General features: G+C 34.5%; 1 protein-coding gene across 2 annotated transcripts in view; it reads right to left on the bottom strand.

The window, feature by feature from the left end:
• The window catches only part of LOC123561312 (uncharacterized), a 44046-nt gene extending 33958 nt beyond the window's left edge, over nucleotides 1–10088 (bottom strand). For both annotated transcript variants that reach the window (XM_045353587.2, XM_053553355.1), the window contains exons 1-2: nucleotides 9931–10088; nucleotides 3937–4275 (exon numbers count right to left, since the gene is read on the bottom strand). In XM_045353587.2, coding sequence (XP_045209522.2) covers nucleotides 3937–4275; nucleotides 9931–10003 — 412 coding nt within the window. In that variant the 5' untranslated portion in view covers nucleotides 10004–10088. The remainder of the gene's footprint in view (nucleotides 1–3936; nucleotides 4276–9930) is intronic.
• Nucleotides 10089–14891: the final 4803 nt, after the last annotated feature.

Below are 14891 nucleotides of genomic sequence, written 5' to 3'. Positions count from 1 at the left end.
ACAATTGTTTAAATTTCCAATGTGATATTTGTCCTAACTGCTTCTATTACTTTTATCTCCTACATCGGTCAAAACTGAAGTAAAACGGCAGGATAGTCTATTGACGAAATACTGTTAATTGATGTTTCGTCTACACTCAAGAAAATTAACAAGACAAAATTTATCTTATTGATGGAACTTGATTTTAGATATGTTTTCAAGCTGTAGCGAGCACGTCCAATTTTGTGAACATTCAGTGCTTAGACAATTGACTTTTAACATGCTTATCGGTCATTACAGATCGATAACGATTCAGCCATGTATTCTAAATCAATACAGCTTTTACTACAAGGCAAGACGTTAGGAACTTGAAAGAAGTGGCTCGCGGTAAAATATTTCTCTCGGGAAAGAAATGAAGATCGAAAGAGATTTAGATATGAAATAGAGAAGGCAATATAATGAAAATAGAAACGCTTTTAACAGTGACGTTATTGATTATTTTAATCAAACTAATTTGGCAGTCAGTAACAACAAAGTAGTCGTCGGAGAATTTTTTTATGAAGCTTTACGAGGGCCATTCTAAAATTAAGGACAATTGTGCTGTGGAAAAATGCCAGTCCAAAAAGCTATATTCGATTAATTTTTGAGCCGTCATCATCATTTTTAGCCTTGGGAGGAAGAAATATGGTGAATAAGAGGGATGACTGATATGTACCATTTTTCATCTCTCAGAAACGTTTGACGACGGCACTTTCGTGAGCTGCAGCGTTGTCATAGATCTACTGATGACCGCGAATACCATTACTTGGAAGCATTGTTTTTGTATTTTTGTTTAACAGCTTTCAGTACTTTGTCTCTTTGAAACTTTCCAGTGACTGACGGCGCAGGAATTTATACAACAGTACCACCAGAGTAAAAGAAGATGGAACAAAAAATCATTTTGGTAGTTTTAGTTCTTTTTGCAATTCCTGGTCTACGACCACCTTCTCGCAGCCACTGTCTATTACCAACGCGAAGTTTATAAAAGTATATGTTAGGAGCTACGACATTATGCGATCATCTAAATTTGAGACTTTTTCTAGCGTTTTTACGCATGTTAAACCCTATTAGCCATTTCCCCTCGACAGCCTTTCTTTAATTCAAGTGCTTGCTGTGAATCTCATGAGTTCTCATCGTTGACATGTCAAAATACGCTATTTCGGACACCGTGTACCTAGTGTTTTCACCAATAAGACAGCAGCAATATTCTTTGACGCGAATGCTGTTTTGGGCCTGCCAGGACTGACCCTGTCTCTGCCTGACCATTTTTAAATTTGCATACCCACCTTTAAACAGTTTTCTCAGATACTGCAGACTTATGAAGTATGCAATTTACTGAGTATCTGCTTTGTAAAACCGTACTTTTATGTACGCTCTAATTTCAGATTTGTGTTCACCTTTTCAGGATTATAAAGGATTCTGGTATCATCAATGTAAAACACGAGTTTCTTGCGTTTCAAACAGCTACGGACGCGCACGATTGTCATTATTTTTAAAATGGCTATTATGGTGCTTGGTTGCATTCTATGCATTCTTTGATTCCAAAGGCTCTTTTTACAGATTTTATCTTGTAGTGCAATGAAATCACTGCCAAACACTTGTTCGTTTTGCCAATATATCCGAGGCAAAACGATTAATTGCTACATTGCTTACTATTTAGCAAGCAATTCAGAGACTGAAATTAGGCCAACAGCTAAGCTGTGAAAAAAACGCCAAACGCCTCCAGTCATCTCATAAAGAGCCTACATCTACCGCTATTCCCGGGAGTTTTGCTCCATTACCATTCGATTCAATCCAGACGGCATTTATCCAACCGTATTATCTAGGCGACAAAGCCTTTAGAAGCTATAATAATGTCACATCCAGGCCTTTTGTCCATGGCTCATGTTTTGTCTGCGACTCTTTTCAACATTTCCTGTCTCTACGCCTGTCTGGTTCGAACAACGTATGTCCCAAACAAAAGATAGTAAGCTACAATATTCATCCATATGCAGGCTCTATAAAATCGGATCCCCTGTCTAAAATTATAGTTTGTTTAGTTCTTCCAATTGTTTTCTCGTTTAAAGCTTTTAGTCTCTTTTTAGTCTCCATATGACCTTAATTGTGTCGGTATGACTCTAAACAAAGTATTCGGGCCACAATACGAAACTGGCACCTGCCAGTAAGAACAAAGGGAAGCAACTTTTCTAATCAAACTATTTCTCTATCTGTCTAAATAGTTTCATTCATTTTAAGACATTGCCCAAATATAAAGGTCACATAAATGTTTCTAAGCAAGAGCATTACAATATGATATTTCACGGTCTTATATATAAAACATTCAATAATTATTATAGAAGTTATCATGATTTGTAATGACATAATGTTGTATAAAGGTAGATGTTATTTAAATTATTCAGTTAATGCACTCTGATTTGTATGCGCAACACAGTACGATCGAAGTATTGCATTTGTTCGCGGATGAAGCTGTAGAACATAGTACGGGATGCTTACAGAAAACTCACCTCCCCGTACCTCGGGAAAATGTCCGTGCTAGGGTTTAATCGCGGGGATCACAAACACCGGAAATATCCGCGAGGCTAGGACTGTATCAAATATACGTATTACCAATGCATGAAAAGAACAGTTGCTATACAAACAGTTAAAACGGGCTTTGCATAGAAACGTTTCTATTCTGACTCGGCTGGTCCGACCAAATAAAACTTGTACTCATGAAGAGTTTGGGAACGCACGGTAGACCTTACTGGTCAGGCTCCGTATCATTTTACATATTCTGCAAGAGTAACATCACAGAAGGTCGTCGTAAAAATTTCAGTCGTTTCCAATTAGTTCTTGTAATTATATTTAAAATTAGGTGTAGCATACACAAAGTGTCACATTAGTTTTATGATTGTTTTTTTTTTATTGGATTTAAATTTAAGGCCAAATGGAGACTAAAAGCTATAAACGAGAAAACAATTGGAAGAACTTAACACACTATGATTTTAGAGAGCGGATCCGATTTTATAGAGCCCGCATATTACAGAAACTGTCAAACAGATAATCCAAGCCTGCAACGTGTTAGACGGTCTGTAGATTTCTATTTTTGCTATTTTGCGATCAGTTTTTGTTTTCGGGTCTAACCATTTTGTATTTGTTTATAAACGCTATGGCACTTCTTCCTGGGAATTACAGAAAATTGATATAAAACATTCTACGACGTTTTATTCAAAATACGCAAAACAAAACTACTTAAAATATATTGTATTTCACATGTTTGGTGAATTTTCATTTTTATCTATATTAATATGTTTTGTATTATATATCTATTATACTTTTAGGAATTAACGTGTTGTTATAAAAACATATTTTTAATATTCTGGATTATGGCGGCGCAATATTACGAAGCGTATTTCCAAGCTAAGACGTTATAATTAACAACTGTCCCGCCATCAATGCTCACAAAATAGCATTTCTGAAGTCCGTTTAATTTCTATAAACATTTAACTTAATACTAACTTTTCTAACCGCATATCACGAAATTGATTGATCCGCTGAACACTGTTATTTGTCGTTGACATCGCAATGCTATTAATAAGCTTTGGATTATAGTGTGCATCTTACAAATTGACGTTACACTGTCCCTGTATACATGTGATTTATTCCCTGTATACATTTCGTTTTAACTGACTTTGTATAGTTTTGTATTTATTTCGACTTGTGTCGGGCAGTAAAGTGCACGTGTATCTTGCATAAAATTATTTTTCCGCCGTATAAAAAATGACATCATGGCCAAAATATGAGTCTATAAAACTTGTGATGACTTGTTAGCTCAAATCAATTTTAGATATATTTCTTTTACTAATGTCTTCGTTTATCTAAACAATTCAATGTGCTGGCTAACAGTTACGAAAAATATCGGAAGGAAACAATACCTACTGTGTACTGTGAATTGAAGACTTTTACTTTCTCCACATGGATTCATACATATCCATATATTCTCATCTTCTGATCTGTTAAGACTTTTGATTTGTAAATAAACGCCATTGTTGTCTGATGATACTGTGTAACTTTGCCTCCATTTAAAGGGCACATTTGTACAATATGATGTAATGCACTGTGTTATTTGCTCACTGGTTTGTAAATCATTTCTCGTCAAGATAATTTGACTACTGTCCTTGAAATTGTTGACATTACAGTTCAGTTGTAAAGCATGTCCTTTCACTGGGACAGCAGAGTCTTTGATATACAGACGATCAACTTTACTGCAGTCAATTTCTGAAAATATATATCTAGAATGTAAAATACAATAATTAGAAACTCTCAGCTTGCTTTTCACATATTTAACGACATGCTCTGTTCAAGTAAGAAAATTACGTCAAGATTTAAATTTATATTATCATTCGTGCGTGCACTCACGAGTGTGTTTATGTGCGTGTGTGCGTGCGTGCGTGATTCTGATAATAAACATTTTGAAATGACACCCTCTAATAGCATAAAAACTGTTGTTCAATAGACCACTTACAGTAAAGTGCAAAAGCCGGCTTAAACATGTACAGATAGTTTAAACTGTACAAAATGAAATTATGAAAAAGGATACAATTTTGAATGTGATATTTTAAGGTATTTTTATTTAATTATAATAATCATGCCATATGCATAGCTAAACATTGTTTCAACTGATCTTACTCATTCAACTGTGAAAAACATATACATTATAGTTACGTTTTAACCTTCATATATCATCATCTTGTTCCGTTTTATACTATATCTTTTCAATATATATTTACGGGTGTTACGCCAAAAGCTACAAATGTTGGTATTCAACATCTCTTTATAATATCACAGACTTAATAAATAGTGTCTGTCAAACAAGACAGTTTTTATTATATACCTTCTCCAAAAAGTGTCATGTAAATTGTTACTGCCATCCAATGTTTAAATGTAAGTAGAATCCGTAAAACTTAAAGTTGTGCATGATAAAACAGTGTACATGGTAAACGCATAGTTAAGCAATTAAAAGCTATCCTTAATGTCTACCCAACCCTAAAATATGGACACTGTCAATTGTGCATAATAAATGTATAACCCGCCTTTATAGTATTCAGTTTTTTTATATAAGTGTAAATTAATTGTGTATTTTCAGACAATTGTTTTCATTGTTCAATTAAATAGTATCTTAACTAACCATTTATAAGAAAATCAAAACATCTATCAATTTGGTAAGATATAGTCAACAATAAACGTTACCTCAAAAGTCCATCAATAAAGGTGAAAATTGACATTTTTTTCACATCCTTTTTATTCTTTCAGATTTACAACACATTTTCCTTATGTTTTTACGTGGAAACAATGAAAATGTTACTGTGTAATCATACACTAAAGAAAAGTTACAAGCAGGGAGTTCCTGAGAGCATTGAGCACAGACAATGCTACTATTGCCAACATTGCAAAAGGTGCCGCCCATATATTGAAACGTCAGTGGAAAAATGAAGCGAATAGAATGTTTCAGTCGGGGGCCACACAACTTACTCAGGTGAGTCCAGGTGCCCGATAATACCTTTGGTACTGGAGCGAACGGTGTGTCACTGGGACATATAAAACGGAATAAACGAGAAGTTAGGTGAAAATAGGGACGTCACTACGCGGACGGAAAATACCTTTGGAAAAGGAACAAGAGGTCTAAATACGTTAGGATATGCACACCTGTTGTATACGCTAGTGTATCATATTATATACAGCATGCTTGGTTAAACTGCACGCTCTCTGTGAGGAGAGTTCGAAATGCACACACGTCTGTAATGTATGAACGAAGAGTGAGTAAATGTTATTAGTTTATTTTGCCTCAGTTATTAAAATATAAAAACCCACATAGGTACGAACACAACTACACCTCAAAATTATTCCAAATTCTAACATGGCTCGATTTGATTTCCAGCGGTCCGGGTTCGATTCCCGGTCGCGGCTTATATCCCGACTAGCGTTCAGTGCTGGGTGATATGTTTAAATTGGTACTGTTTCCAGCAGTATCGGTCTAGAATGGATGCTGGGGAGGTAAATATGACACCTGCCGTGGGCTCGGCTGGACATAAGTTGTTCCATCTATTCCAGGTGGGGACTTTCTTCGACTACCCACGTTCAACAAGAAACTTTACCTTTACCTCGAATACGCGTCATTAGTATGTGATAATTGTACTGAATATGAAAAACAAACACTTGAACAATTACATTATGAAGCTGCTGGTGTTGTAACAGGTCTGACAAGATCAGTGTCGATCCAGAATTTACTTAACGAGATAGGCTGGTTTCGCTTAGTGATAGAAAGAAAATAATAAAACTTACATTTATATACAAAGGAAAAAGTAATTTACTTCCCCTTTATCTAACACAGTTATTTCCCCCTTCTACATATTTAGCTGTCGAAAATCGTTACTGGCTAAGAAATAATATAGATTATGCAGCAGTTGTAAGAAGAACAGACATTTATTCAAAATCTGTAATACCGTCTTCTGTAAAACTTTGGAATGAACTTCATATGGATATACGCGAATCTCAATCTTTAGCAGTTTTTAAAAGAAGTCTTAAAGAAGCTTTCAAACCTCCCTACGTCCCTACATTTTATCTCAATGGTGGAAGAATATAGATAATTCATCAGTGTAGAATTAGCTATAACTGCAGTAACCTCAACTCAGATTTATATAATAACCATCTTGTACCTAGTCCATCATGTGAATGCGGTGCTGAGCTAGAAAATGCTGAACACTTCTTTTTTACATGTAACAGATACAGCCCTCAAAGGCGAACTCTTTTCATCAATACCAGACAGTTCCATCCTCTTTGTGCAAAGAAATTATTATTTGGAATAGATTTTTCAACAGATGAACAAAATGAAAAAAAAACTTTTTAAAGAAGTTCATAAATGCATAAAAGAAAGTAAAAGATTTGATACTTGTTCCATATGATATAAATATTATGATACTGTTGTTCATCTTCTGTGTCGGTAAAAAGCTTTACATAACTTATGTTAAATCTCTCCGACAATAAATAATTTTTGATTTGATTTGATTTATTTTTTAACTGTTGTCACTGTTGACATTGACATGTAACAGAGTGGTGGCTTTGTTGTTGGCAGCAACAGAAGAACAGAAGCAATATATTTGATGTTTTTCTTTTGTTTATGTTTTCCTTATCTGCTTTTCATAATTGATCTTCTAACATCTGCTTTTTCTTAAAAAAAATACCAAACCTGTTTAATTACTGAAAAGCTTTAGCAATAATAAATTACTATATTTATCTGGAACAACTGATACGTATTAGACCTTCCTGATTTATGTATATATGTGTAAGTGTGACATAAAAACACATTACTTTTGCAATGTATAGCGTGACAACCCTGTGAAGGGCCCTCGATAATGTTGTCATAACTTTTGGCCCAACCCATTTGTATGACATATTTGATGCATGTGATTGTTGTTTGTGTTTCTGTATATTTGTACAATAAAATATGATTAAACTAAACGCCTACATGGTGCTTCTAACGGATTATAGGCTGAACACCACTAAATCCAGCTGTTCTTTATTTCATATAAAATCCACTCACTTCATAACGGTGTTTCGACATTTTCTAGCATATCAGATTTTCAGACACTTATATTCCCATAAAGAACTAGATCGCTACTTTAGAAAAACAAAAAGAAAAGGGGGTGTTAACTTTTATATAAGAAAACTACAGTTCGTTAAATACAACCCGCTGAATTTACTACTTTTCGCTTCTTTCAATTTCTCTTTTCGTGACATTAAATTCTTACGCCGCCATTTTTATCTAGCATGCGATAGGAACATGCCGATTTCATTAGAATGCAAAGTGATACATACTGAAACGCGGTAGGGTAAAAGTAAGCACGTTGCTGCCGAGAAAATGCACTAGGAAAGGAAAAAAGATTAGTACTATTTATATTTGGACTACTTGTGACTAGACCTGCGGAGGCTTACATACTATTTGGTAGTGATCAGCCTATACCATGAAGGAATAAGGTCAGTAATTCGGTCGAAAATGTGCTTCCGAAAGAAGTCCATAATAAATAGATCCTAGTTTTCCCATTTTTTGCGCAAATTCGTGTAGAACGAGTGCTTTAATCACCATTTTTCACTACTAGAATACATTCTGCATGAAATGAGACGGTTTTCATGTTGATACACCCCACATGGCAAGTTTTGCAGATCGAAACCGGAAGTAGGTGTTTATTGCGCGGACGAGAGCAAATATGCGCCATTTTTAGGGTAGCAGACCACAACTGACTGGCATTTCACTAGGAACTACATAACCCCCTATTTTCTTTTCATTTTTTCGTTAATTTGTGATAGAACTTCCATGAAAAATAGGTGTAGGAAAAAGTGATGTTCTCTAAAGATACGTAAAGACGACCTGAAGTTGTCGTTTTTTATATGAAACAAAGAAGGATTTGAATTACTGACCTTTAACCTGAAGGTCAAGTTTTTTACTTCCGGTTTAGAGCGGGTTAAAAGCCGTGCCGAACGGAATAACCCTTACGGTACTGGTACTGATGATAAACCCGAACAGAAAATGAGGTTTTTTACCTGTAACTTTTTTATTTCTGCAATTTGTAATCAATGGTTGGTATCAAAATAAAGCTTAAAACTTTACATAATTCAAATTTATATTTAGTTAGCAAACTCACACGAAGTGAGGCCCTGAAAGGGGTTTGTAAAATGGGGACTGTACGAAGGTTGACTGATGATAAATTCGACCACTTTGTCATTTACAAAATTTTCTTGTAGGATTATATTGAAACTTTCCCCAAAAAGCTGCAACAGTCATTCCTGATCAAGTAATGAAAAGTGACCCAATGTCAGGCCTTCATGTGGCGACAGTGAGCATGCGCAAAAAAAAAACACACCCTCTTCCCAAGAAATTTTGGATAAATATTTTTTATACAGATAAATGTAAGTCATTTATTTATACAGAATATTTACCAATTTTGTATTTATTTACATGACAATTTACACCAGTTAGTGTTGTATGTGGAAACTATTAGATGGTGTGTTCAATTTTATAAATAACCGACTGCAATCGAATATTTCCAAGGTGATCGACTTTATTATCTGTCCGGGTTTATCATCAGTACCAGTAATGTCAGGTAGGTACTATTTACTCATAAAATTCTAATTTGAATACAAATTTTCAAATTTTCTACCGATAAAATGGTGCAAAATAGCATTTTCATCTATCTATGATTGAAAATGTTGACAGTATACAAAACTTTGTGTCCTGCGGCGCAAAGCTTTAAATTTCGGCGCATTGTATGCGTAACGGGTAGACAACGTTATACATGTAGATGCTTATAACCGACAATTATTCTTGCCAATAAAATGCTCTTATATGTTTCAAGTCAAGTTGCAAGTTGATCTCGGACATGTCAAAAACTATTTTCAATCGAAATGGAAAAGCCTAGGAGTGTCATTTTATAGTTTCTTCCTTAAAATCATTAGTTACCAAAAGATTGTTTTTTATATTTTTATCATATTTTTAAAATGTTTAAATTTACGGTTCTTTGGTCCCAGAAATACACTAAAGGTGTATGAAAAAAATCTGATGAGTTACAGTTTGTATGTATATAAATCGATGACATCGATTATTTAACGTATTGCAGTTTAGATAAAACCATGCGATTTCTCGTATTATAAATGACATATAGATCTAGCTCATATAGATATTCTTAACTGATCTACAATTTCAAAATAAATACACGTTAAAAGGGTTGATTTACAATGTCTGTATCTTTACTTATATCGTAACAAGAATGATACTATACACTTAATATATGTTTTAAAACTATACATCAATAATGAAATGTATCCCCCCCCCCCCCCCCCCCCCCCCCCCTATACAATAGGTGCAAGATATTTACTTACGAGCACTGAGTCTTGTTATCATTACAACACTGTAAACGATGAATATCTTTGATATCAGTTTGGTTTTATCCATTTTTGTTTTCAAAAAAATTCGTGTTGTCACATATGAAATTTTAAGTGGTGTATTTGAAGCAGGAAGTTTAAAATGCACACAGTGTGGATAGTTACATATACTCAAGGACTTTATTAACGCCCCATTAATGGCTTTTAAAAATTTGATCCACGGAGATTTTCGTGATTCGTATATTTTTATAAAATGTATTAATACGGTATTTTTTCTATACGGAACGAAGCGTGACTGCTGATTATTAAGCTCATATTCGGATTAGTATTATTTGGATAGGAAGATATTTCACTGTTTTCGTCAAAAAAAAAGAATATAGGATATCCTTTTAAGTCTTCAAGCCATTAAAAGATAAATGTTTAATTAAATTGGTCGTCTGGGCTCAAAGATTTACAAACAACAATGCATTTTTAGCATCCAACAAACTTATGTGACTGTTAAAACTAATATCATCTGCATTCAGGTCAACGTTAACATTTATACTGTCAGTGTGATCCAGTGAGGAATTTGACGTTTGGAAATGAGGGCTAAAGTCATGTTTCCACTTTTTTAAAACGATATCCGTTTTTATTATTAGACCCGTGTTTAACTATCTTACACGGTAATCTATCAGACATACTTCGTTGGACTAAGTTACACCAATCATTGTAAACATCATCAATATCTGACTGTGTTCTAAAGCTATATTCAGGTTTAGATATAGTATAATTTACATCTTGCAAAGTACTAAAATCTAAACATAAAATCATTTGGCACATTACTAACATCAACATTTTTAAAATTAGACACATTACAGGTGTTCATAGTAGTCGATTCAGTATAAGTATCCAAAACAACATTCCAAAGTAATAATGAGTGGTCAGGAAAAGAACTAGATGCAACATCTGAGATAATACCAGCTTCATTGATTAAATATGCTGTATATACGATGTTCTCGACGTGAAACCACCTCAATATAAGCAAATGCACATTTCTGTTTGTCATTATTTGCGACACTGTCAATAAAACTATCCGAATTATCCGACGGATCTGCTTGTGTGTCCGCACTCACACTGTTCACCCTTTTACCCCGACACACTTTAGCGTAATGATTCCACTTCTTACGTTTTATGCATTGTGCTTCCTGCGCCGGACATCGTCCTTTCTGGTGTGAAAGTCAACATTTACCGCATTTTAACCGTTCGTACACGTGTTTATTCCTATTGTGTCCTGTTATTGGAGCTCGTCTGTATGTGGTATTGCCCGTCTGTCTTGGTTGTTTCGCTGCACCTCGCTTCATTCCCTTTCTATGTTACATTAACCTAACTACTCCTATCCCTTTCTAATCTTCCATACTCCTTAACCCTTTATCACCTTTTCTCTACCTCGATCTCCTGATGTTCAATTATCCTTCTCCCTTTCTGTAAAGCATTCTTCTTTCCTCTAATTCGATCTCTTTGAATCTGTCCTTCTTAAGCATTTTTCTTGAACTTTATTACCTTTTTCAAGAACTGCACCACAATAACATGTTTACAAGTATTTCAAACCATTCATAGCAGTTTCAAAACATGTCAATTGAAACGTCCATTATGTACACGTGTAACGTGAACAACAAATATAGAATCAATCACTATTGAGTATTTGCTTAAATAAATAACTGGTACTGAAACAAACAAAATAAAGTCAAATCTAATAGACAAAACATTCGACTGTGATTCAACAACAAAATGTTGACCTGGTAAACACAGTAATTAACATTTCTTAGCAACTAGTAGAAGTTCCCTTAGACTAAGACTTAACCGAATGTTTGGCTGTTTTGGGTTGTGATATCAGGGTCTTGCAAAAAGTTCTGTCGCTAATGGGCTTACGTAGTTTTATCCCAGGTATTTTTAGCGCTTCACTGCACTTGAATGGTGTGTCCAATAGCTAGCAATATCCGTTTAAATTTGCATCCGTCATGCAAATTGCTCTTCAAATGACCGAGTTATTTCAAATTGAAATACATGCAGTCATATACACTGACCAATTTACTTGTCACATTGTAAAATGGACGAAATGACTGAAATTCTTAGCTATATTAAATGCCACATTAGATGGTACAAATGGACCTTAGATCATTTCAATGCGCACAGCTTGTAGGTGGGTTAAAACTTTAAAAGCTTGGAAATTATCTGTCGAAGGTGATACCCATTCTGGTAGCCCGAAAACCTCTGTTACAAAGGCAAGCATGGCTGCTGTAAAAGCTGTGGTCGGCCAGGATGCGCGATTGTCGGTGAAAGATATAGCCAGTTGTACTGGCATATCAGAAGGCAATGTGCAAACACATCTGAAAAAGCGTTTGGACTTGAGAAAGATTTGCGCTAGGTAGGTACCTCATTTGCTCACCGAGGAGCAAAAGAAACAACGCCTTTAATGTATCCGGTAACAAAAATGTGTTGCGCTAAAGGGGGATACGTTGAAGGTTTGTAATGAAAATAATTTGAATAAAACGTAGGACTTAAGACATCCGGACCTAATGACAGAACTTTTTGCACGACCCTCGTATAATGCCGATATTTTTCTTAAGATAACATATTGATTATTCAAAATTGTATTGTATACATTATTTACGCACTGGTATTCAACAATATAAATAGCCAGACAAAAAATATATCCTATTACCTGTTTCCCTCACTCTACATGTTCACAATGCAAATGTTATTACTTCTTTTCTAATATATTTCTTCAAACACTTTGAAAATACGGATTTGACCAAGTGTTAAGCACGGTTTTTCAGTTACAGTTTTTCATCACCCAAGTCTCTGTTGTTATCTTTTCAAGTCACTGTTGCTAATCTGTAAATATCAAACTTGAGGATTTACGTTCATATAACGTCTATAAAATAAAAGCACAAAGATGAAAATAAACGACTTAATAAGGAACACGTCTATAAGATATAAAACACATCTATAAAAGAACACGTTTCTATAGAACGGGAACACGTGTATACGATAAAAATACGTCTATAGAATAATCCTTTCAGTATATGAACAAAGCCCAGAATATTTTTATCAAAGGATACAATGATAGAATATTTTCAACATTCGAATAACGTTTGTACTTCCTGTATTGTTTAAGTTGATATAATTTCATCTATCCGTGTTGTATTCATATAAGCTTTCATATGATTTCCTTCAGCATTTTCTTCGACGGTTTAAAACATGTTTTACTACATTTATTTGACATTATAGTCTCTTCACAGTACATAAATACACAACAAAAATCATGAGCATCAAATACAATGTACAATGTCATTCATATATGAATTATAAGAGACTGCGACAGGTAAATTGACTTCTTCTATAAAAGGCCAGACATAACTTTAAAATGTACTCATTATTACTATTATTATTATTATTATTATTATTACTTAAAATTCTATCATTATTGTCTAGAATGTAGAAAATAGACATAAAAGTACAGAAACAGTGCCACTTAAAAGTTTAAAACAGTCTTATTTACAGTGAACAAGAGATTAAACAATTGTTTACAGACTGTCATGAATATTTACATTGGTTCATATAAGAAGAACATGATACTGATACAGCTAAGCTGTTTGTAGTTTCATTTACCTTTGATGATTATTATTATTTCTGTTGTTAGAATTTCTTTAAAATGTGTTTTTGTTAAAAGTGTTTTAAAAAGGCAAAGTGAATACCAGCCATTGCAAACGTTTGTGAACACATATTTATCAAACAAAAAGGAAACACCTATCACTTTGCATGGAAATTACTTGGCATGGAACATGAATGATTGTAAAAATGAATAAAACATTTCGTTTTTATATAACACCTAAATATTCCGCTTCTATAGAACTTGCTTTTCTGAACAATTCTTGCCTAGTAAGATCACTATATATAACTGACATTCCTTGATGACATGTGTTTCATCCTCAATGTTTTCCTTGCAAAATAGGCAAAGTCTTTCATTAATATAATATCTTTCATATCTTCCAGTTTCAATACGTATTGGCGCAACACCTATCCTGTCCGCCTATCTGTTAGCAATTTTGTGCAAAGGAACTTGACGCAAATGTTCACCACATCGAGACAATGTGCAGAGCGCATGTTTTGGATGGCTCGCTTTAAGGTCATGACTTTATTTCCTGTCCGCTCTGTGACTCTTGAATTGCTTGAAGGATTTCAAAGAAACTTGGTACAAATGTTCACCACATCGAGATGACGTGCAGAGCGCATATTTCGGATGGCTCGCTTTAAGGTCAAGGTCACACTTTGTAGTCAAAGGTTATACCTTAGTGTGTATATATAGCTCCGCATAGCGGTGCTCTTGTTGCTCAGTATATTTTCTGTCCACTCGGAAATGCATGAAATTTCATGAACTCTAGCTCTACACAGTTAGAAGACAAGCACTTAGTGATCCCTCAAACCCATCAGCAGACATGCCCTTGAGCAGAGAAAATGATGTCTGAAAGTCATAAGAAAACATGCTTTTAATTACAGGGAAATATATCTCAAACTTATTAGCAGATGGGTGTATCACACTCTTAAGCAGAAAGGTAAGGAGACCTCAAACATATTAGAGAACAAAAGACAAAGAAGGATATCTAAAATTTATTATAAAACATGCCTGTACAAACTAGGAGGGACCTCTCGTACTCGTCATCAGACATGCTGTTAAAGATCAGGAAGAATGTCTTAAACCCATTGGAAGACAAACCCTGAAAGACACGGAAGAATTGTCAAACTTGTTAGGAAACATACCCTTGAAAACTGGAAAGAATGTCACAAACACATTAGTAGACAATCTTTAAAGAAGGCGAATTGGCAGACATGCTCTGAATTTTGTTTTTCAATTTGTCACCCTGCTACCCTGTTAAACTTTATATAGTTTTAATAATGGCATGCTGCCAATAAAGTGT

Source organism: Mercenaria mercenaria, chromosome 10 (assembly GCF_021730395.1).
Source record: "Mercenaria mercenaria strain notata chromosome 10, MADL_Memer_1, whole genome shotgun sequence".
Classification (NCBI taxonomy): Eukaryota; Metazoa; Mollusca; class Bivalvia; order Venerida; family Veneridae; genus Mercenaria; species Mercenaria mercenaria.
The sequence above is the reverse complement of the archived record's forward strand: the minus strand, read 5'-3'. Positions and strand labels throughout refer to the sequence as shown.